The sequence below is a fragment of the Acinonyx jubatus genome, chromosome A3 (assembly GCF_027475565.1).
Source record: "Acinonyx jubatus isolate Ajub_Pintada_27869175 chromosome A3, VMU_Ajub_asm_v1.0, whole genome shotgun sequence".
NCBI lineage: Eukaryota > Metazoa > Chordata > Mammalia > Carnivora > Felidae > Acinonyx > Acinonyx jubatus.
In genome coordinates this window covers 7,974,054-7,997,587 of record NC_069388.1, presented here as the reverse complement: position 1 = coordinate 7,997,587, position 23,534 = coordinate 7,974,054, and the positions used below count along the sequence as shown (strand labels likewise).

General features: G+C 42.4%; 1 protein-coding gene across 4 annotated transcripts in view; it reads left to right on the top strand.

Moving 5' to 3' along the window:
• DOK5 (docking protein 5) overlaps positions 1–23,534 on the top strand; it is a 153,466-nt gene that overhangs the window by 93,003 nt on the left and 36,929 nt on the right. For all 4 annotated transcript variants that reach the window (XM_053199797.1, XM_027046516.2, XM_027046517.2 and 1 more), the window contains 3 exons: positions 11,450–11,564; positions 11,651–11,770; positions 14,192–14,381. In XM_053199797.1, coding sequence (XP_053055772.1) covers positions 11,686–11,770; positions 14,192–14,381 — 275 coding nt within the window. In that variant the 5' untranslated portion in view covers positions 11,450–11,564; positions 11,651–11,685. The remainder of the gene's footprint in view (positions 1–11,449; positions 11,565–11,650; positions 11,771–14,191; positions 14,382–23,534) is intronic.

Genomic DNA, 23,534 nt, shown 5'->3' with positions numbered 1-23,534 from the left:
TGCCTTGAGATGTGTGGGAGCACTCTGAAAGCACCGAAGAACTATCCACTAGATGAGCTGGACCTGTGTGGACACTTCAGTGTGCACCTCTGTCTCTCTTCCAACTGGGGAAAGAAGTCCGTTTCTCGTAGAGGAGCTCCGAATGTGTGGGAGGAAGACACGAGGTCGGAATATATCTTGCAAAAGGGAATCAGAGCTAGTTCGGACTGATTTTCAGGCCGTGCCATCCAACAGAATCACGAGCTGGAGCCAGAAAGCACACCCCCAACAAGGGAGCCTTCTGTCACTTCCTGCGTTGGCCCAGGAAAGGTGAGTTGGACCGCCTTCACCATCTGCCTGGAGTCTCTGACGAAGGAAGGTTGCCTCATTGTGGGCGGAAGATTGGAAGTCCCAGATAAGATGGGAGGCAGATGCCACTGAAAGTCTTGAGAAGCAAAGAAGCACCAATACCTCTTCTCAACAGGCTTCGGAAGCATAACCTAGGTGGACCCCCGTATTCACGTGTACGTGGTCTTCTTTAGATCCGTGCCCCGGTTAGAACGTGCACTTGTTCGAACAGTTAGCTGGCTGTCCCCACCGAAATGCCTGGGAAGAGCCTGATGGCGGTATCATGTCACAAACAGCATGGTAGGGAGTTGGCATGCCAGTCAGCTAAATGGACAGAGTCAATTCTAGATGGGCGCAGTTGCTCCCCTGATTAAACACAGTAGTTACACAATTTTGAAATCATAAATGAGTAGTATAGCGATTCTCGTAGTATTTGTGATCTGTGTTTCCAGATTATTTTGCTTTTTTAAGTTTGTTTATTTTTGAGAGAGGAGGGGAGACACAGAGAGAGGATCTTGCAGACGTGGGGTTAGGTGAAAGAATCCAGACCCAGAAAAATACAGACGGTGTTATTCCATTTATGTAAAGTTTTTTAGAAGACAGAGCTAACCCACCATGATAGAGATGAGAGTAGTGGTCGTATTTGGAGGCAGCATTGGCTGGCCCAGGAAGTCGTGATTGTGACTAAAATGGTTTTTATGAGTCAGTATGTAACCATGCATAATGGTTGCACAGGTGTGTGTCTCGTAAAGATGCGTGCGTGTGCATGTGTGTGTGAGCGGGTGTGATCAATGGGACCTGCTGTGTATATTCCTGCTCTGGGTGTCTCCAGCCGAACTTCACAGGGCAGGAACCCAGGTTAAAAACCACGGTGCCACATGTACCCACATAAAAGCAAATGGCTTTTGGAAAGCTGAGTTTTCTTCAATATTTTATTTATTGCTTAACTTTTTAAGAGTTTATTTATTTATTTTGAAAGACAACGACAGAGAGCGAGCAGGGGAGGGGCAGAAAGGGAGGGAGAGAATTCCAAGCAGGCTCCACACTGTCAATACAGAGCCGAACGCGGGGCTCGATCTCACCATGCGTGAGATCGTGACCTGGGCTGAAACCAGGAGTCAAGACGCTTAACCAGCTGAGCCACCCAGGTGCCCCTTCTTCAACATTTTAAGTCCAAGTAGCAAAGATGAGTTTAGACTGTTGTCTTTTAATTTAACAAATACCTTATTGTTACTTAGGAATTAAGGCTTTAAAGATATGACTTACAATTTGCAGAAACATCTTTTAATATATTTGTCTCCAAAACTGTTTGCATCTTTAGCTTCATCTGCCTGTTCATTTATTCGTTCACTTATTCTTGTATTTTTTAAGGAGCACGTGTTATGGAGCATAGTACTAGGTGTAACAGGTGTATGTGGAAGCCACAAGTTCTAGCTCTGAGTGTGGCTTTACTTTTCCGTTCTGTCTGTGAAACCATAATTAAGTTACTTCTCTGATACTCACTATTCCTTCTTGTATGGGTTTTATTTATTATTTGTTTAAATCTTTATTTATTTTTGAAAGAGAGACAGTGCGTAAGCAGGGGAGGGGCAGAGAGAGAGGGAGACACAGAATCCCAAGCAGGCTCCAGGCTCTGAGCTGTCAGCACAGAGCCCAACGAAGGGCTCAGATTCATGGACCATGAGATCATGACCTGAGCCAAAGTCAGATGTTCCACTGACTGAGCCACCCAGGCTCCCCTTGTATGGGTTTTAATAATAGTACCAAACGTGTTATGTTATCCTGAGTATTTAGTATTACATTGTAGCCATTCAGCATTCTGTGATTGACTGAAGTGAGTAGGCTTTGTGAGAAGTAGATACATAACTTGAGAAGTGGATTTATAATAAATTTATAATTTATTTTTACTCTAAGGGAGGTGGGATTTGTTCCCTCATTTAATTAGACTGGCTCTACTTCTGTATAATGGGACACCATGTTGTAAGATTCTTTTGAAAAACTGTAAAGAGCAAATGATTCAGTTACTAAGTAAAACTGATAACTGATGTCCTAGTCGATCATTATGTATTTGACTAGGAAATCTGGTCTCCTTTGTACAAAAAACAATACTATTATACAGCGAGATTTGAGAGAAAATCTGTCTGAAAATTCTTGGCCAGAAGAAAATCAAACAGAGGGTGTATTAACCAACTTCTGCTGTGGTAACGGTTCCAAAATCTTAGTACTCTATGGAGACATATATTTATCTCCTGCCTTTGTTACGTGAGGGGTCTGGGTTGCCTGTGGATGTATGGAGCACAGCTGGATTAATTTCACTCAGTTGAGAGCCATCTGGCTCTACTCAGAGATCCAGGAAGGTGGGGAACATTATTCTCATAGTGGAAGCTTGAAGCTCAAGGAGGACAAAACTGACCTAATTATGCACACTTTTGAAGCATCTTCTTGGATGTGGCACATCAGGTCACAGTCTGTTGGCCAAAGCCAATTGCACGGCCGCAACCAAACTCATTGGTAAAGAATCAGAAGGGCTGGGAGAGAATGGATGATGTGAACAAATAAATGATAGACAATGAAGACAACTCTGAGGGGCAGAATTTACCTTTGGTCTTATTTTAAATTCCTCCAAATCCTAGAGACAGAATCATTTTGCCAAATCTTATCATTACCTAATCTTTTCCAGCCTCCATGCTTAGAAGCGTACGTTATGCATCAGAGAGCTTCCTATTTAGTGTTCGTTATCTTTTACCAGCAGAATTTTTGAGGAGCCCCTATCTTCTGTGAATTTCTAATTAGTCTGTGATAATTTCCGTCAGAAAGAAATAGCCCCAGGATGTGCAAAACCTAACCAGGGCTTTTGAAAGTAAACATACAATTTCTAGAGACAAATCAAGCATTGCAAAGGTCCTACTATTGACATCTTACATCCCCACCTACAATTCATAAAGCTTCCAATTTCCCTTCTGCTTGTTTCTTTCTTTCTTTAAATAATGGACATCCTAACATGTGAGAGGTGATATCTCGTTGTGGTTTTGATGTGCATTTCCTTAAAGATTAGTGATGTTTAGCAATTTTCCATACACCCGTTGGCAATTTCTAGGTCTTCGGAAAAATGTCTGAGAAAGTCATTTGCTCGTTTTTTAATTGGGTTGCTTTTTAGTTATTGAGTTGTAGGGGTTCCTTAACAGATTTTGGAGATTAAGCCCTTATCAGATATATGGTTTGTAGATATTTTCACCCATTCTTTAGGTTGTCTTTTCACTCTGTTGTTTTCCTTGCTGTGCCAGAGTTTGTTTGTTTCTTTGTTTGTTTGATGTTTTTTGTCTGTTTTTCAGTGTTATTGCCTGTGCTTTAGGTGCCATATCCAATAAATGTTTGCCAAAACCAATGTTTTGAATTTTTTTCTGCCATGTTTTCTTAGACTTAAGGACATACACTTAAGTCTTTAATCAATTTTGAGTTGATTTTTGTGTAAGATGAGGGTCCGGCTGCATACTTTTGCATGTGGATATCCAGTTTCCTCACTGAATTTGTTGAAGAAACTCTCTTTTACCCATTGTGTATTCTGGGCATTTGTGCAGCCGTTTATTTCTGAGCTCTTTATTTTATCCCATTGGTCTGTATGTCTTTAGGCCAGTCCCATCCTGTTTTCATTACTGCTGCTTTGTAGTATGTTTAGAAGTTAGAGAGTGTGAAACCTCCAGTTTCATTCTTTCTCGAGATCATTTTGACTACTTTCAATATTTGATATTCAGGGTGCTTTGTGGTTCCATATGAATTTTAGGGTGGCCTTTTTGTATTTGTAAATAGTGCAGTGGGATTTTGAAACAGATTACATTGAGTCTGTGGATAACTTGAAGTAGGACATTTTAACAATATTAATTCTTTTAATGCATGAGCAGGGGATGTCTTCCCATGTATTTGTACCTTATTTAATTATTTTCAGCAGTGTTTTGTAGTTTTCAGTCCATAAATCTTTTTCTTCCTTGGTTAAATTTAGTCCCAAGTATTTTATTCTTTTTATAATTTTTTTAATGTTTATTTATTTTTGAGACAATGCAAGGGACAGAGTGCAATCAGCAGAGGGGCAGACAGAGGGAGACACAGAATCCGAAGCGGATTCCAGGCTCTGAGCTGTCAGGCCAGAGCCTGACGTGGGGCTCGAACTCACAGACCGTGAGATCATGACCTGAGCTGAAGTTGGACGCTCAACTGACCGGGCCACCCAGGTACCCCAGTATTTTATTCTTTTTAATGTTGTTTTAAATAGGATTGTTCAGGGGCACCTGGGTGGCTCAGTCGGTTAAGCATCTGACTTTGGCTCAGGTCATGATCTCGCGGTCCGTGAGTACCAGCCCCGCGTCGGGCTCTGTGCTGACAGCTCAGAACCTGGAGCCTGTTTCAGATTCTGTGTCTCCCTCTCTCTCTGAGCCTCCCCCCATTCATGCTCTGTCTCTGTCTCAAAAATAAATAAACGTTAAATAGATAGATAGATAGATAGATAGATAGATAGATAGATAGATAGGATTGTTCACTGTCAGTACCTAGAAACACAATTGATTTTTGTGTGTTTATTTTCTATCCTGCAACTTTACTGAATTCGTTTATTCTAACAGGTGTGTGTGTGTGTGTGCGTGCGCGTGTGCACACGTGCCTATATGTGCAAGAGAGAGATCTTTAAGGTTTTCCACATGTTAAGATTATGTCATACAGTAAAAAAGGAAAGCAATAATACAAAAAGATAAGCAATATGAGCCTACCCAGACCCTTAATCCTTCTCGCTACATATACATATAAGAATATATATGGGGGCGCCTGGGTGGCGCAGTCGGTTGAGTGTCCGACTTCAGCCAGGTCACGATCTCGCGGTCCGTGAGTTCGAGCCCCGCGTCGGGCTCTGGGCTGATGGCTCAGAGCCTGGAGCCTGTTTACGATTCTGTGTCTCCCTGTCTCTCTGCCCCTCCCCCGTTCATGCTCTGTCTCTCTCTGTCCCAAAAATAAATAAACGTTGAGAAAAAAAAAAAAGAATATATATGTGTGCAAGCATGCATGTATAAACATTATCTTTTACGGAAGTGGGAACCAACTACTGTATACATAGTATATAAAACTGACTGTAGTTTTATTAAATCTATACATAGATTTATGTGTCTATGTATAGACTTAATAGAACCATTTGTGTTTCAAATACAGTGTTTAAACATTTTATATTTTAAATTGTAGTTCTTCAGTTGAAGCACAGTGTGCCATATGGATTTAGCTTGTGACACTCTAACAGTGCATGTGGCTCTCAAAGTAATTTATAAATCCCAATAATCAATTAAGCCCTTGCTTTGGTGAGATATGCAGGGAGTAATTCCAGGTAACTGAGTACTGAGATAATGTTCTGATCCCAAACACCCAATTCTCTTGTTCATGCATTGTTTTCCTCTGACTGGATAATTTCAAAGGACTTGTCTTCAGGTTTTCTGATTCTTTCTTCAGCTTGATCACATCTGTTGTGAACCCCGAGTTGAATTTTCACCTCAATTATTGTCTTCTTCAGCTCGAGACTTCTGTTTGGTTCTTCCCCTGTGCAAAAAAACCAGTCCGTAAAGTCTGAGAGAGGTGGCTGTATTTTCAAATGTGTGGATCCCAGCACAAGCTTACAAGGGACAATGAAGAAACAGGAAACATGGCTCGATCAAAGTAACTAAATCTTTAGAAACTGACCCTAAAGAAATCGAAGTATATGAATTACCTGAGAAAGAATCAGAAATAACCGTCATAAAGATGCTCAGTGTGCTCAGAAAGCACATTTTGGCCAGATTAAAGGGGGGAAAATGCAAAACCATTGAGATATTGATCTCCTTAGGTCCACTGGTTTTCATGAGCAGCACAGCCTTATGGGGAAAGTGGGTGGGGAGATGCCTGGGGGCTGTGAGGGGGACTGCTGAAAAGGCCCATTCTTGAGTGCAGATATCAAGGGCAGGAGGTCAAATGTTAAAACCTATAAGCAAACTTAGTCCTTGCCAAATAAGTTAATTCCTGCCTCAGAGCCTTTGCACTTAACATTACCTGTGCCTTGAATGGCTGGGCCCAGTGATTCATAGGATTCACTTTTTCACATCTTAGGAGCCTCTGCTCAACTGCTCCCTTCTCTGAAAGGGCATCCTTCCCCCTTAGGTAAAAGAGCAAAATTCTCCCGAGCCCACACTAGATCCTTTTTCACAGCTTTGTCCTCATAGCACCTTCTTTATCCCTGCCTGGAAAAATGGTTCTTTATTTTCTCCCTTTAAATATGAACAAACAATGAGTTAAAAGTTTTGATGAATGAATGGATTCAAGGAAGATTCTTGACGAGGGAATGCGGCTCTGCTATAATTGTATTACAGTAGCTCCCTCCTTGATGCTGTTACACCTTGAAGAAGTTTTTACATTTTATTTGTGAATCTGTATAAAGAGCTGGTGTAATCCATGTAGACCTTAGGGTGTGTCTTTTCTCTTGCACAGTGCAGGAAAAATAAAATCTCTGACCACAGAGGCTCAGGAGGGAGTTTTCCTAAAGAGTTTTGAACTTGGTAGGAAATAACTTTTGATTGATCTGAGACGTAAGGTGAAGACAAGATATTCAGACTAAAGGTGGACTGAAGGTATTGCACACACATGGTCTTAAGTGCTCATTCTCTTTGAGGTCATATTGAGAATCCAGTGCAGTCACTTATTTATTTATTTATTTATTTATTTATTTATTTATTTAGAAAGAGAGAGAGCATGAGCAGGGAGGAGCAGAGAGAGAGAGAGAGAGAGAGAGAATCCCAAGCAGGCTCCACACTGTCAGTGCAGAGCTCCTCGTGGGACTCTATCCCATGAGCCATGAGATCATGAGCCACCCAGAGGTGCCCCAGTGCAGTCACTTTTGATGGTGAGTGACACTTATTAGCCCTTATTTAAAACAGTATTCATATCGGGGCACCTGGGTGGTTCAGTTGGTTAAGCGTCTGACTTCATCTCAGGTCATGATCTCACAGTTAGTGAGTTCAAGTCCTGCATCATGCTCTGTGCTGATGGCTCAGAGCCTGGAGCCTACTCTGGATTCTGTGCCTCCCTCCCACTCTCTCTGCCCCTCCCCTTCATGTGCTCACTTTCTCTCTCTCCCTCTCTCTCTCTCTCTCTCTCTCAAAAATAAATGAACATTTTAAAAATAAAATATTAAAAAAATAAGATAACATTCCTATCAAAAAATAACCTGAGACCTTATCAAAATCTATGCTTACTTCCAGAGATTCATTAGGGGCAAATTATTTCTTTTTAAAAGGAATATTAAAAAATACATCCTGCTTTGATTTTTCTCATTTACAAAATGGAGTGATGGTGGAAATAAATATGTCTTATACAAGTTTTAAAGTGACTTACAAATATATCTGCAAATGTCCTCATGATTTTCATGGTAGCATGTATTTTGAGAAGGGCTCTGTTACGGATTTGTGTAGATTGCAATTCTTTCAAAAGAACTGTGTATGTGGGGGTGCTGGGGGTGGGTAAGTGTGCAGGCATGTGCTTATTGAGAGGTGGTTCTGAATTGGGGGCAGAGACTTTTGCGTTGGAACCCGATAGTCCTTTGACACATGAAAAACATCACCCTGCCTACTCTGTGAGCACTCAGTCACCACCCCCGAGCTGGAGGTGTTGGGTTGCTTATTATTTAAACCAATTTCCCAAATGGGTAATTGTGTTCTGACTCATGAAATTCTCCCTACATTTCCTGACTCTTTCAGGTGATTTTCCTTCCTCTTTACCTTTAATGGATGTGTAGTGAAATGACATATTTCAAAGTCATTGCTGTGCCTCAGGTTAGGGCGGACTAGGCTTATATAATGTTTCAGTAGAGGGTCATCATAAAGCCTGGGCACCTAAGCCCTACTCCTACACCCCCTCCTGTCCTCCCTACCTTACACACCAGTGAAAAGAAAGAAGTCCTTGCATATGAGATGACTTTCTGAGCTAAAGATTGTCTGTGCTGAAAGTATTTAGAATTAGTCTTTAGTATTTCAGATGGGTGAAGAGCACAGACAGACTTTGGGGTCAGTTTGCCCCCATTTAAAACGTGGTTCTGCCATGTTTTAGCTGGGAACTTGAGCACATGACTTTGACCTTTCTCATCCACAGCTTCTTCGGCTGGAAAATACTGATAACATCTGTGTCCTCAGGTGTTCATGAAGATGAAATGAAACATATTATGTGAGGATAGTGTAAGCCCAGTGTGTGGCATGTGGTGCAGACTCAATAAATGTTGACTCTCAGATGATTGTTTGTCATCGATTCATTCTGTCAATAAGTCATTGATAGGTGACTCACATCTAGCTGGGTGCTGGAGAGATAGATGGATTAATTACAACAACAGGTAATAGAAGGAAGCTTCATGCAGCACACACGGGAACAGAGAGAAGGTGACCATTAATTCACCCTGAAGTCAGGGCAAGTTTCCAAGAGGAAGTGGGCCATTCAGGAAAAGTGAAATTTCCCTGGAGAAAGAGGCATTCACCTCGGAGACGCACATGCAAGCAAATCTGCAGGTGTGTTTGGTGTTTTGTTCATCAAATCCACACATATTCATTGAGTATATGGATATGTATTGAGTATACATTCATTGAGGATGGTGATAGACTCTGTATTAGGTTCGGGGGACACAGTGGTGAGCAAAAAACTTTCACCCTAGAGGCAAGATGGGTGCCAAACCACAGCCCATATGGCCATAAAAGGTCTCCGAGGGCAAAGATGTCATTGAATGATAGACCCTGGAGGCTCTGATTAGATGACGGATAAGGGGCGTCTAGTAGGGCCTTGCAGGTGACCAAGATTTAAACTAAGACCCATAAGGTAGGTTCAAGTGAAGTAAGGAGAGAGTGGGGAAGGCTCTGTGCCAGGAGAATCATGGTGCTTTCTGGAGCCTGAACTAAAAGCCAGTATGGCTGGGACTTAAGGGGAAGGTATCAGAGAGGAGGCTGGTCAGATAGCTCCAGGGAAGACCACAGAGGGGCTTGAGGGTCACTCCAAGGACTTGGCTGCTTGTCCCAAGTGCAGTGGGAAGTCACTGAAGTGTTCTGTTTTATGCACGAAAATGCTGGAATCAGGCTTGTGTTTGAAAAGATAATTTGGATGCTGTGTTAACAGTGAATAAATGGGGTTACCATGGACGTGGAGAGACCAATAAGTAGGTGTGGCAAGACGATAGTGTTTGTACTGGGGCACTGGCACAAAAATACACAAACAAAAAATAAACAGGGGGCCTGGATGGCTCAGTCAGTTAAGAGGCCGACTCTTGATTTCAACTCGGGTCATGCTGTCACCGTTCGTGAGCTTGAGCCCTGCACCAGGCTCTGTGCTGACAGTGTGGAGCCTGCTTGGATTCTCTCTCCCTCTCTCTCTGCCCCTCTCTGCCTCTGTCTCTCTCTCAAAATAAATATAAAGTTAAAAAAAATTTAAAACAAAAAGTAAACAGATGCATCTGGTAGACTCCGAGGGATGTGGAGTAGCTGGAGAATAAAGTTGGTAATGTTGAGTTACTGAAACTACCTGCTAAGGTAGAGAGTACTGTGGCCGGCTTTGAGGGAACACTGATGTGTTAGTCCATTTGGGCTGCCATGAAAAAAGAATACCATAGACTGGTAGCTTATAAACCACAGAAATTTAATTCTCACAATTCTGGAGTCTGGGAGGTCCAAGGTCAAGGCACTGGCAGATTCGGGGGCTGGTGAGAACGTGCTGTCTGGTTCATAGAAGGCATCTTCTTTCTGTGTCCTTACGTGGTGAAAGGGATGAGGGGGCTCTCTGGGGTCTCTTTTATGAGGGCACTAATCCTGTTCAGTAGGGCTCCACCCTCAAGACCTATCAGCCTCCAAAGGCCCTACTTCTTAATACCATCACCTTGAGGGGTAGGATTTCAACATGTACATTTGGGAGGCCACAGATATTGGGTCTATAGCAACTATGATGATATTTTATGCTAAGAAATTTGCATTTATACTATAAAGAGAGCCAATGGAGGTTAAGAAGTAGGGGAATGAAATAATCAGGTTACTTTATGTGTGGAGGATATTGACTTTTTACCTCCCCTACTTCTTGAGCTAGGCACTCCTTGAATTTAGAATAATAGATAAGAGATGGTTATCTAGGCAGAGATTGATGGGAGATATATTCTTTTAGATAACACAAAAGAGATATCCTAAGGGGAAGTTAGACTTGTCCGAAAGAGTTATTTATCTTGTAAAGACCCTGAAGCCACCTAAGCCTTCTCTCCTGCAGGAGCCAGTCATCACAGCCCCAACGCAGCAGATCTTCTGGATGGAACTGGAGAGGCAGCCATTTTGGAAACACAATAAGCCAATACCCTTAGTGCGGGGGAGGGGAGGGAGAGGGTAGTGGTTTATAAGTGTTAATTTTATGAAAGTTTATAAAAGGGACCAAGACTGTGGGAGAGAAGAAGGAAAGAGAGAATGTCTGATGGAGAAAAACCTTCTCTACTGATAGGAAAAAGGTGATACCACGAAGAATCTAAACAGAGGCCCTATACGCATTGAGAAGCTAGGAGTAAGTCAGAGAGAGTAGGGAAGTGTGGTACAAAACCACTGTCTGTCTTGGAATATATGACTTGAAGCCCGAGTAGAGGGGCATTTGGGGGACTTCTGACACTCCATTTCTGATTATCAAAGAGTGAGGTGACTGAGTTATGAATTGGGTCACCACTCCCTCCCTCCCTTGCGGTCAGTACGTGTAAGTTGCCTTCAGGGGAAGTACCTCGAGGGGTTGGAGTATTGGAAAGGCCTTCCCAGTGATGGGATACAGACCTGAGAACTGTTGATTAGGTAGACTCTTTGGGGAGATAATTCTCCCTCTGTGAAGTTTTGAGTCCGTGCCACTTAATATTCAGGAAATTGAAAAAGGAAGGTCATTCGTTAATTTTTCTTGCTGCATATTGAGGATAACACACCAAAATAATCCGCAACTTTCCAAAACGCACCTTTCTGTCGAGGGGTGTTCATCTGTGGCGTGCCTTCCACTGAACGTGCCTCTCCCGAGTGTGGTGGTGTGGCCGGGCACATTCACGCAGGGAGTGTGATCAGATTTGCAGTTGTCCGTTTTTCAGGTGACAGAGCTCAACAATGTGAAGAACGTAGCCCGGTTGCCAAAGAGCACCAAGAAGCACGCCATAGGAATCTATTTCAATGACGACACCTCCAAGACCTTTGCTTGTGAATCAGGTTCGTCCGAGGCGGGGAGGGCTTTTGCCTGCAGCTTTTAAGTGGGTGCTGGGCATGCATGGTGATGTTTCTGGACATTCCCACAGATCTGGAGGCCGATGAATGGTGCAAACTGCTCCAGATGGAGTGTGTGGGCGCACGGATCAATGACATCAGCCTCGGAGAGCCTGACTTACTGGCTACTGGGGTTGAGAGAGAACAGAGTGGTATGTAAAGAAAATTCTCTCCTTCACTCTATTTGACATTGTTTTTATCCCCATCCAGTACACCGTAAGACATCTTCGTTATGTCACATTTTTGAAGTTACAAGAAAAGTATACAGAAAGAAGGAAAAAGAACCTTTTATTGCACCTAAATCCTGTGTTCATATTTCAGTGTACTTCTTTTCCTAATATGTTTTCAATGCATAAATATGAATGTATCTGCATTAATAACATCAGCTAGAAATCGGGGAGGGGGGGGAGGACCTGCTATGCACCAGTTTCTGTGGCAGATGCATTAGGTCATTTAATTTTCCCAGCAGCTCCGTGACGGGGGCACTGTTCCATCCCCCTGTTTTACAGATGAGGAAACTGAAGCTTTTGTTCCAACTCCAACAGCTGGTGTTTGATACAAGACCACACTCCTGAGCCTGTATTCATAATATGCTGATTTTAAGGCATAGTGTTTTGTTTTGTTCTTTTTGGTCTTGCATTTTTCACTGAAAGTATTTCATTGAAAGTTTTCCAACATTTTTAATAGAATCCAGACATCACGAATGTTTCATCATCTTTAAACCCTCCTAATTCTGTGATTTTTTTTTTTTTTTCCCCACTAAAACACTTGAGCCAACTCCTTGAGCTCAACACTCAACCTGGGAATAAATCATTTGAGGTAATAATGACCAGAATACCCATGATCATTTCAGCAAAACTCACTGTTGGTTTACAGTATGAGCCTGGAGGTGAGGAATGATTTCTTTGTTTCCAGGTGACCGAGCCTTGTGACAGGGCGGATCCCAGAATCCTGTTCTGTTGTAGCCTGAGGATGCACCTCAGGATGCACCTGAGGACGCTCAGGATGGACCTGAGCGGATGCCTCACAGATATTTTGCATGTGAAGCCAGACCTAAAGAGGAAGATAGGACAGGATTTGATTTCTTTTTTTAATCTAGAGTGCTCCGCTCAGCACTTTTTTTTCACAAATTTATATTTGTGAAGCTCTATCCTGATAACGCTACAGAGTCCAAGGATGGGCTGTGCCTAGGAATTCCCTTTATTATACCACAACCAGGCCTCAGTTTCCTCTTCTGTCAAATAGGAATAAGAATACCCCTGGTACATAACTACTAGGGATTACTACAAAACTCAGCTACCTCTTTGAAGGCACTTTACGATATTAATTTGCATGACTTCAAGTAATTATAACTAAAGCAGTCACTCTTACACTTGCTGTTATTCTCGAGTGAAGTAAAGTTATAGAACTTCAAGTGAACAAATTGGTAATGGTCTCTCTTACTTTTTTACTTAAGGATGAACTCTTTCTGACTTGCTGCAGAACCCCCCAGGGAGACATTTTACTCCATTAGAATATACTTTTAAAATAATAGTTGCTAGAAAGCAGCAAATAATTGGTGATTGGGAGTTGGAAATAACAGAAAATTTGAAAAATAGACCCATGAAAGCAGTCATGACACTCCTATTTACTAAACTCAACTAAAATCTATAAGAATTCTAGTGACTTCCTTATTATAAAATGATTAATTTAAAATACCACTGATCATGATTAGTGCCGCACTATCTTGTCAGATTTAGGCAATCTACCTTAATGATGGATGGGTGAAAATGTTCACTCCAGTAATATCTGTGTTCATATTTCACTCAAAGATTTTTGACTCTGTAACGTCCTAAATTAATGAATTTTATAGAAGTAGAACAGAAATGCCATGACTGAATCTGTGGGGATGAAAATGTGGTTGCAGTCATAAACCAAGTCGTTTATGTAGAGTCATCTTGGTTAAATTTTAACAGTCATCCAAACAAGCAAATGGAAATTTGTAGAGTTCTTGCTAAAACGAGTTCAAATATATCTGTTGGATTTTTCACAGGCTGCTGGGTCAGTTAAGTGCACGGTATTAGCATGGAGTTTTATTTAAATGATTTGGGATATAGTTTTACTCATTTGGTTATGAAAATTATATGTTGATCAGTGTAACTTTAATATCATTAAATCATGCGACAGTTATTTGCACCTGCATCTTTTGTGAACACCAAAGTGTGGGTGGAATTAATGCGTACTTGGCAGGAAAAAAAACGTTTTTAATGGTTCCATTGCTCTCGTCTTCTACTGGCATACACGTTTTTTTATTATGCAAATTAAAAAATTCTAAACATGGTCTTTGCTCATGCAAATAGTGTTTAGTGTATGTTGACCGCCAGACTGTGTCATTATCATGTTATTTAATATGGTCTTAATTTAAAAAAATCATTTTCTGGCGCTGTGAATTCATGAGAAAGGTTTATCTTCCTGAATATTCAACCTGCACCTAGAATGTGAGCTAGCATTATTTTGAAATGCCTCTTTGTTCCTACGTTGTCTTTGATGTTTCATTCCCAGGATTTTAGACTAACCTTTTGTTTTTCTCCCAGAGAGATTCAATGTGTATTTGATGCCATCCCCTAACTTAGATGTACATGGCGAATGTGCCTTGCAGATTACATATGAGCACATCTGTCTTTGGGACGTCCAGAATCCCAGAGTCAAACTCATCTCTTGGCCGCTAAGTGCCCTGCGGCGGTACGGGCGAGATGCTGCTTGGTTCACTTTTGAGGCAGGGAGGTGAGTTTCATGACTGTTCTCCTACTTATTTTTTCCTTTTCCCAGGTTGGCCTATGAGATCCACCCTGAAGTGCTCTTCTACAAATGCGTAGAGCTCCAGCCCTGTAATGCCAGGCGTATTGTAAAGTAGTCAGATATTCCATATGGCTTTATTTCCCATGGAGAGTTCTCAGCAATGTGATGTAGTTTGATTCCATACCACAAACTGACGTAGAAGTAGGTGAAAATGCCAGAAAGGTACCATCTACTGGGTCATGCTGAACACAGGCCAGCTTCTTGGGTTTGGGGAAACATCCATAGTGTTAATCTGTTTATGTTTTCTCCTTGGCTGACTATGGTAGATTATCAATATGAGGCACCATTCATTTCTGAAGGTGCCATTGATTGGGTTCCATCCATGGTGTGATGAACCGCACTAACGCTAGGAGGTCGATTCTAGAACTGGCTTGTTGCAGTCCATACCCAATAAGCACTTCTAGGACTTTCCCTTTTTCCTTTTAGAAGTCAATTTTGCAAAAAGAAGATAGTGCCAATGGTGCCAAAAAATTTGGGCCGATCATTAACCAGAAAGAGATTTTAGTCTAATCAGGATCTCATTCTTCTCCCCACCCCCCCACCATTCTTGCTCCCTCAGAATTTAGGCTCTTCTTTTGAGACATTGCAGACAAATTTTATATCTTGGAATTTTAAATGACTAAATTTCAAGATACAAGTCCTTCTGTAAAATTCACATTAAAGTTGAAGGCAATCAGCTTGCGGTTTTAAAAATTTTTGTTTGTTTGTTTGTAAAAGTGGATGGTTCTTCCCAATAGGAATACAATACTTGATACAAGAGTAAAAACAGAAGTTGCAAACACATAAGACCCTAACTTGTGTGAACATATGACAGCAATGCTCCGCTCAACTTAATCTGCTCATTCCGTTATAAGCAAATCCCAATTATTTAAAATTTGCTTTTTAAGTACCTGGAAATTGAAATGCTATAAATGAGTCTCTGAATCTCCCAGAGATGGCAAAGGTCTTCACATTAGAAAATAAACCTGTAATCCTCAGAGCAATGTTCTTTTGTCAGAATTACTTATTTATTATCCTTATTGGAAAATCTCTGTAGAAAAATCAGAATTTGTTGGGGAAAGTGGCTATATTTTCCTGTTTGGGTCTCCAGAATTATTTATGTATTAACCATAACCAGTGAAATCTATGTATGAAAAATGTTTTACAATAGAAGTAGGCTTTTCTATTGATTGTATGCCTCATATCATCTCCCACTTGTATTTCATATCAATGGACAGTAGAATTCTGCATTGACCAGGGTGTCTTGGGCCTATTTCAGGTAGCACTTTTTCAAGCATGAAAATTTTTCAGTTCCTTGAATTTATGGGAATTGTAATAGGAAGAGTATGGCTTTCTGTCATAATCTCTGAAAGCTAAAACCTTAGTAAACTTTTATAGTATCTCATCATGAATATTAAACTTTTTTTGAAATTATCTCGGTCTTTCAAGTTTTCATATTACTCATATATTGCAAAAGTTCAACTTATTCATATTAATCTAGTGGAATTGCTAAGGATCTAGGACATTATTTTAAAGACTGATACTTCTCCTAAGTGTAATAGGAAACCATAGAGATTTTTTAAGCAGGTGTGTGTGTGTGTGTGTGTGTGTGTGTGTGTGTGTGTACATGAGAGAGAGACAGAGAGAGAGAGAGAGAGAGAGAGAGAGAGAGAGAATGGTGTTTATATTTTGTAGGCAGTGAGATAGAGGTGGCAAGTGGATATATGGGGAGATACCAAAGTAGCTCAGATAAAAGAAATGGCGGATGGAAATTACAGATATATTGGAGACGTAAATTTCAGAAATATTCCAATGGCCTTTGACCCAAAAGCATAAAAGTCCTAACTTGTAAAACGAAAGCATTTTGTTCTATGACTTTAGTCTCTTTATGGTCTGACCTTCAGGGTATCTCGTCAAAGCCATTAGATGATGAGAACACCTACAACCCATACCACACCATGCTGTGCCTCAAGGATTGCAGGGACTCAGAACACTCAGCTGCTTTTGAATCGTGTTCTTATTCAGTGGTCGTGCTTTGTGGGGCTGATGCTAACTTGCAGTGAGTCACAGAAGGGAGAGTATTGGGAATGTGTTCTTAGGGTCTTGCTCATTTGTCAAACAGCACGGGGTGGTGGAAGAAGCAGTCAGAGGGACACCCTGGGCTCTCATCTCTATTCTTTATTAGCTGTTGACCTCGGACAGAGGGGTTCGCTTCCCTTGTATGTTTGTCCAAGTCATAACTTCCTTGCAGGACTGTTGTGGGGAACAGCAGTAACGCACACGGATGACCTAGAATAGCGCCGCTTTTCCTCGGCAGTGTCTTTGATGTTTTATTGTGATGACTTTTGGAGCAGGGCTTGGGTTTGCAGGATACAGACAGTGTTAAACACAAGGTAATGTTCCTAGTTTATATTTTGCCTGAAACTCAAATAAAGATGAATTTTTATGGTTACCATCAAGATGCTCAGGATAGTAAGATCATTTGTGTTCCCCCAAGCATGAAGGTTTCATATCTGCCTTGCTTTATTAGTGAAGATAATTTTTTCCTTGGCTATTTTTGGATGTGTTCAAAACAAAGCAGTTTCCTGTTAACTAATATGATTTTCTCCCTGTCTCCTATCGATAAATGAAGAGGAGTTAAGTGTCTCCAGGCAGATAGTTTTCACGTATCCAACATGTATCTGCAAAGATGTTGCAGTATTGCCTTCCGGAACACAAAGAATCTCCCCCAAAGACTTTGGGCAAAGTTCTGCTCACTTTCAGCTTCTGTTAGAGTTGGGATGGGGTATTACTTCTGCTCAAAGGCCCCCCCTTGACCCCACCAAGACTGACACCAGGGCATGTGTAACAGACTGAACTAGAAATTGGAGGGAATGAAATGAAATTACAGCTGTATCACATACTGGCTGTGGGCCTTGAGTGACGACCTAACTCTCTGAGCTCCATTGGCTGCCTGTAAAATGGGTACGATATATGACATACGTCACAAGATTGCCATGACGATTAAATAAGGTGTATGTGTGAATGCCTGGCATAAAGCTTGGCACATAGTAGGCAGTTGTATCAACCAAACTGAAACAACAGGGAAGAAATTCATTGGCTCACATAACCACAAGTCCAGGAGGTAGGGATGGCTTCAGGCTTGACTTGATTCAGAGTGTACATGACCCTAGGTTTCATCTCTCAGTCCTGTTGCTTCTAGGGTGGCTTTGCTCTGGCTTCACATGGTGGCTTCTAGATGCTTTGGGATCCTCTCACACCATCAGTCAAATAGAAGAGAGAGAAATTCCTGCCATATATTGACTGTTACATTCACTGTGTGTCAGGTACTATACTGAGAACTTTATTACACAGGCACAGGGTACCAACAGAATGGGTGTTTCTCCCAAAGCAGGAAGGGTGCACTCATGCCATCCAAAGGGGAATGGGTATAAGGTTTAAAAAGAAAAAAAGAACCCTAACAAAATGTGTCCAACATAGCATTTAATAGCTGCTCAAAGTAAATAGGGTAAAGCAGTTATTTGACTGTAATTAGCAATATCACGCATCATGGTGCTGAGATGCAGAACCGTGGTTCTCAACGAAGGGTGCGTTTGTTCCCAGGGGGCATTTGGCAATGTCTGGAGACATTTTTGATTGTCACAGTTGGTCAGGGATACCATTGGCATCTAATGGGTAGAGAGGCCAGAGGTGCTACTAAACATAACAGAACAATCTCCCACAGCAAATAGGTATCTGGTCCAGTTATCCAGTTGAAAAATTCTGTTCCAGCCGGCATACCGGCCACGAAGAGTAATCACTAATATTTATGGAGCAGGTGACTACATGAAGGTCACTATACGAAGCATTTTACATGCAGTGTCTCATTCATATGGTCATGCCATTCACTTATCGTACAAAGTAGGGAATATTACCATTCTCATCTTCAAGGGAGGCTTGGGCACCTAGGTGACTGGTCTGAAGGCATTAGACTAGTAAGTGGTAGATTTATTCACACTCAGGTCTTCTTATTTCCAAACCTTGTAGATGTCTAGAAAGTCTATCGTATTTCATCAGGTTAGTCTATCACCTCCATCAGTTATCATATTCCATACTTCCACAGAGCTAGGGAAGAGACGGTGTTCTTACATCACCAGAGGAAAACCATTTGGATATGCATTAATGTATGAATTCTCCTAATTGCTGGAACCTTCTTTTTTTTTTTTTTTTTTAGTCTGGGGGACAGGCACATATAGCCAGGGTTGTTCATCTCTCCTGGGCAGCAGTGTGATGATCGTAGGTCGTCAGGATCTTCTGGACGCTGTTTCTCCTCCTTTCCACCCAACATAGGCAAATCCGATCATACTTCTGTTTTGTTTTCTTCTTTCCTTGAAGAAATCCAGGGTTGAAATACAAGCTCTTTAATAAAACGCAATTGCACCGTGGATTGCCACTTCTTGCCCCTGGAGACCGAGAAGAACAGTTAGTTTATCTGGTGGGCCGAGAGACATATTGCTTATTTTGTTTGAGGTTTTTCTAGTCTTTTGTTTGTTTCTTTCCACCTCGAAGCTCTGAAACTTCAGCCAAGCACATCAGGCTGGCAGGGGCTCTGATTTTTTTATGGGATGATCCAACGGACAGGAGGATCTCACTGCGTCAACACCTCCCTTGGAACCGTTCTTGAAACGTTATTGTTTAAGGAAGGGTGGCCGGTGTCCAGTAGGCTCCCGTTAGTTTTGCATCTGACTGCTGAGTTAGCATGCTTCAGTGTCAGGCTCCGCCTCACCTCCTGACTGATTTAGATTAATACCCTGGGTTTAGCACCTGCAGGAGTGACAGCAGCTCAGGTGACATTTCGCAGCACGTCCTGAATAATTACCACACGAGAGCACTCCTCTTTACCAGCCAGAGAGAGTCTCTGTTGTGCTTTTGACATCATTTTAGGAGAAACTTTCAGGTATGCCAAGAATATGTGAAAATCGACATTGCACGTACAAATTCTTTTTCTTAAATGGAGTGCACAAATTTGTGAAAGGTGTTTGGTTTTTTTTTTTTTTTTTTTTGGATTAAAGGCCTCTGCGCAGTCCTGGAAAAGCAATTGTTCATTTCTAGTGTGTATCGCTCTGAAAACAAGTACTGAGTGAAATGGCTTTGCATCGGAGGAGAAAATTGTTTTTCCCTCTAGCAGATGAGTTTACAGCTCAAACGACCCCTATTCTAATATAAATCTTTGAATATTCTCTATTTCTCTTCTCGATTCTAAGCTACTTAGTAATTTCTCATTTCTGAGTATTTTATAGAGCATACACTCATTCTTACTAAAGAGTTTAAAACAAATTAACAGATAAAATGTACTCCGTTCTTCCTCTACTTGAATCCACAGGGGCTGGATCTCACACTCAAACGAAATCAAGGGTCAGATGCTTAAGTGACAGAGCCACCCAGGCGCCCCTGTGGCCATCTTTTGAAGGAAAAATTTTGGGGTGTATTTTTAAATTTTATTTACTTATTTTTCAAGTTTTCTTGAGATCTGATTGACATATATCACTGTTTAAGTTTAAAGCGTACGATGTATATATTGCGAAGTGATAACAACCTTAAGGTTTGTTAAGACCTTCATTGCCTCACACAATGTGTGAGTGGTGAGAACATTTTAGATCTATTCTCTGAGCAACCTTCAAGGACACAGTAAAGCATTGTTCACTGTGGTCACCACGCTGGACGTTAGTTCCCCAGAACTTCTTCATTTTCTAACTGGAAGTTTGCACCCTTTGGCCATCAGCTCCTCATTTTCCCCATCCCCACCCCTAGCTGCTGGTATCCACTCATCTGTTTCTGTGAGTTCAGCTTGGTTGTATTACACACACAAGTGAGATCATATGGAATTGGCCTTTTTCCATCTGACTTACTTCCCTTACCATAATGCTCTCAAAGTCCATCCATGTTGTTACAAACAGCAGGATTTCCTTCTTTTTTATGGCTAAGATCACATTGTGTGTGTGTGTGTGTGTGTGTGTGTGTGTGTGTGTGTGTACATGGCACATTCTCTTTATGCATTTCATCTGTTGGTAGACACTTGGCCATTTCCACGTCTTGGCCATTGTAACCAATACTACAGTGAACACGAGGTTCACATATCTCTTTGGGATAGTGACTTCATTTCCTTTGGATAGATCCCCAGAACTAGAATAGCTGGATGATATGGTAGTTCTATTTTTAATTTTTTGAAGAACCTCCATACTGTTTTCCACAAGGCTGTACCAATTTATATTCCTACCAACAGTGCACAAGGGTCTCTAGACTTTCCCGCGCATTCTCACGGACACTTGTTATCGCTTGTCTTTTTCCTCGTAGACATTCTAACAGGTGTGAGATGGTATCTTATTCTGGTTTTGGTTTCCCTGATGGTTAGTGACACTGGGCACTTTTTCACGTACCTGTTGGTCATCTGTACAGTGCAGCCATCACCTGCGGGTGATGATCCACTGGTGTATGTGACCACTTTACATGTGATGGTACCTCACTTTCTAGAAGGGTCTAGTAAATAAAAATGAGCCATTTCCTTCTTTCATCCAATGTTTGTTGAGATCCCCTTAGGAGCCCCATGTGGTTCCGAGCACTGTGGACGTAGCAGTGAATAAAGCATACGGACAGGAGGTTCTCACGTGTTCTGTCATGAAGTTCGCTCTGTAGAGAAGAGGGGATATAGACAATAATGACATTTGAAAAAGTAAAACAGGTGTTAGAGTGTGTAAGTTCACGGCAAACAATAAAATCATTCAATAGCAAGTGCCCAAAGAGGGGGTGCAATTTTAAGTAGGGTGAGCAGGACTGGCTTTGCTGACTGAGTCAGTGATGCCGACAGAAGACCCAGGAGGAATCATGGAGGCGGCGGGGGGGGGGGGGGCATTCCAGCCAGAAGGACATTGGGAAAAGGTGCCAAGGGGGGTGTACATGGAGTGTGCAGAGAAGATCCAGGAGGCTGACATGGCAGGAGCAGAATAAGGGAGGGGGCCACAATGTATGCAAAGGAAGAAGCAGAACAGTGTCAGGCCGTGTGGGGCTTGGAGCCACTGTAAAGAATTTGGCTTTTCATCTTAGTTGGGCAGCCACTGTGGGTGGGGAGAGACCACTGCAAGGTTCGAAGGAACAGTCCCCAAGACCTTCCTCACTTCTGACCCCAGTTACAAGTTCGGGGGCTCCCACAACCACCAAACGTTTCAGAATTTGCTAGAATGACCTGGAGTTCACTGACATCTATGAAGTTGGTCAAAGCTTGTACCACTGAAGGATACAGAGTAACTACCATCGGATAAGGGAGGAGCTGTGGGAAGTGCCCGGCATAGAGATTCTGTGTCTTCTCCCTGTGGAGTCAGAACACTGTACTTTTCTCATACCGGTATGTGACAGTCCCCACGGAGTGTTGTCAACCGGGGACGCTTCCCAGCCACAGCGTTTAGAGTCTTGATTGAGGCTCCACTCCATGCTTGCTTGGTTGATTCATCGATTGCCCACCTGGCTCATCTCAGCCTCCAGGTCAGCTGATAGCACGTGACCCAAAGCCTCACCCTAAACCCCCTTGTTACTATTTGTCTCATCCAAGAACCCAGGCAAACAAAAATCACCTCCCATGTTGGCAAAGGCCAGACCAGATTGTTTGGACAAGATTAAATTTTTCCCTACACAGGAAGTGATTAGCCAAGAGGTGACATGGTCTGACTTTTTTTTTTTCTTTAACTCAGGCTAAAAGCAGTTGGGAGGGGGCATCGTAGTGCTCACGGTGAGGACGAGGGTGGCTCCCGGCACGCTGGTAACAAGGAACGTGGGCTTAGATGTTTGGATACTGACATGTTTTGAAGCTAGTGCCCAAAGCTGACTGACTGGACGTGGGTGAGGAGACAGAGAGGAATCAGGATCCTCCGGGAGCCGTTGGAACGGCACAGGCACGCCTGGGGGGCCAGTGTGGGGTGGGGGTGATCCGACTTCAGTCTGGGGCATGCGAACTTCAAGGTTTGTTCAGAAGTTTCCCTCTGTTGCTCACCTGGCTTTTCATTCTCTTGGGGGTCAGTAAAGCCACACTTCGCGTTTGGGTTCAGAAACTGTGAAATAGCCCTCCCTTTCATCCTGCTGCTTATAGAGCACTACAGCGGGAAGAACGGGGGGCAGTGCTCCCTAAGATCTAGGTCAGGGCATAGCATGGGGAAAAACGGGAGAAAAGTGTTTCTTTGACTTTACATGTTCATAGAACATGAGGAACAGACGTATTAATAAACAACCCACTGTCTTTTACACTGGCCACATTTTATGACTTTGGATCATTTGGGTTTTGTTTTGTTTTCATAAACTCAAGTCTAAAAAGTGATCATGGCAGGGGTGCCTGTGTGGCTCCGCCAGTTAAGAGTCTGACTCTCAGTTTCGGCTCAGGCCATGATCTCAGGGGTCATGAGATCGAGCCCTGCATCGGGCTGGGCTTTGTGCCGATCGATGGGCGCCTGCTTGGGATTCTCTCTCTCCCTCTCTCCCTGCCCCTCCCCTGCTCATGTTTCCCCTTCTCTCTCTCTTTCTCAAAATTAAATAAATAAACATTTTTTAAAAACACCTTTTTTAAAAAGTTAAAAAGTGATGATGGCAGCGTCTGTACACATTTAAGGGAACCGTTAGGAAGCCTGGTGACATGGATGGTGGAGCCACAGGAGAAGGGACAGTTTGTGGCCGAGCACCCTCTGAACTGGAACCTTCTCTTCCTCTCGTCCACCGGGCTGACGGGCTTTTTTTTTTTTTTAATTTTTTTTTTTAACGTTTATTTATTTTTGAGACAGAGAGAGACAGAGCATGAACGGGGGAGGGTCAGAGAGAGGGAGACACAGAATCCAAAACAGGCTCCGGGCTCTGAGCGGTCAGCCCAGAGCCCGACGCGGGGCTCGAACTCGCGGACCGCGAGATCGTGACCTGAGCCGAAGTCAGCCGCCCAACCGACCGAGCCACCCAGGCGCCCCTTGACGGGCTTTATTTAAGGTGCTGCTAACACTCAGACACAGTATACCTCCTGCAGCCAGAGAAACAAATCCCCCCGATCATTTGCATTACAATCTTTGTTTAATGAAAGCTGCTTCTTTTCTT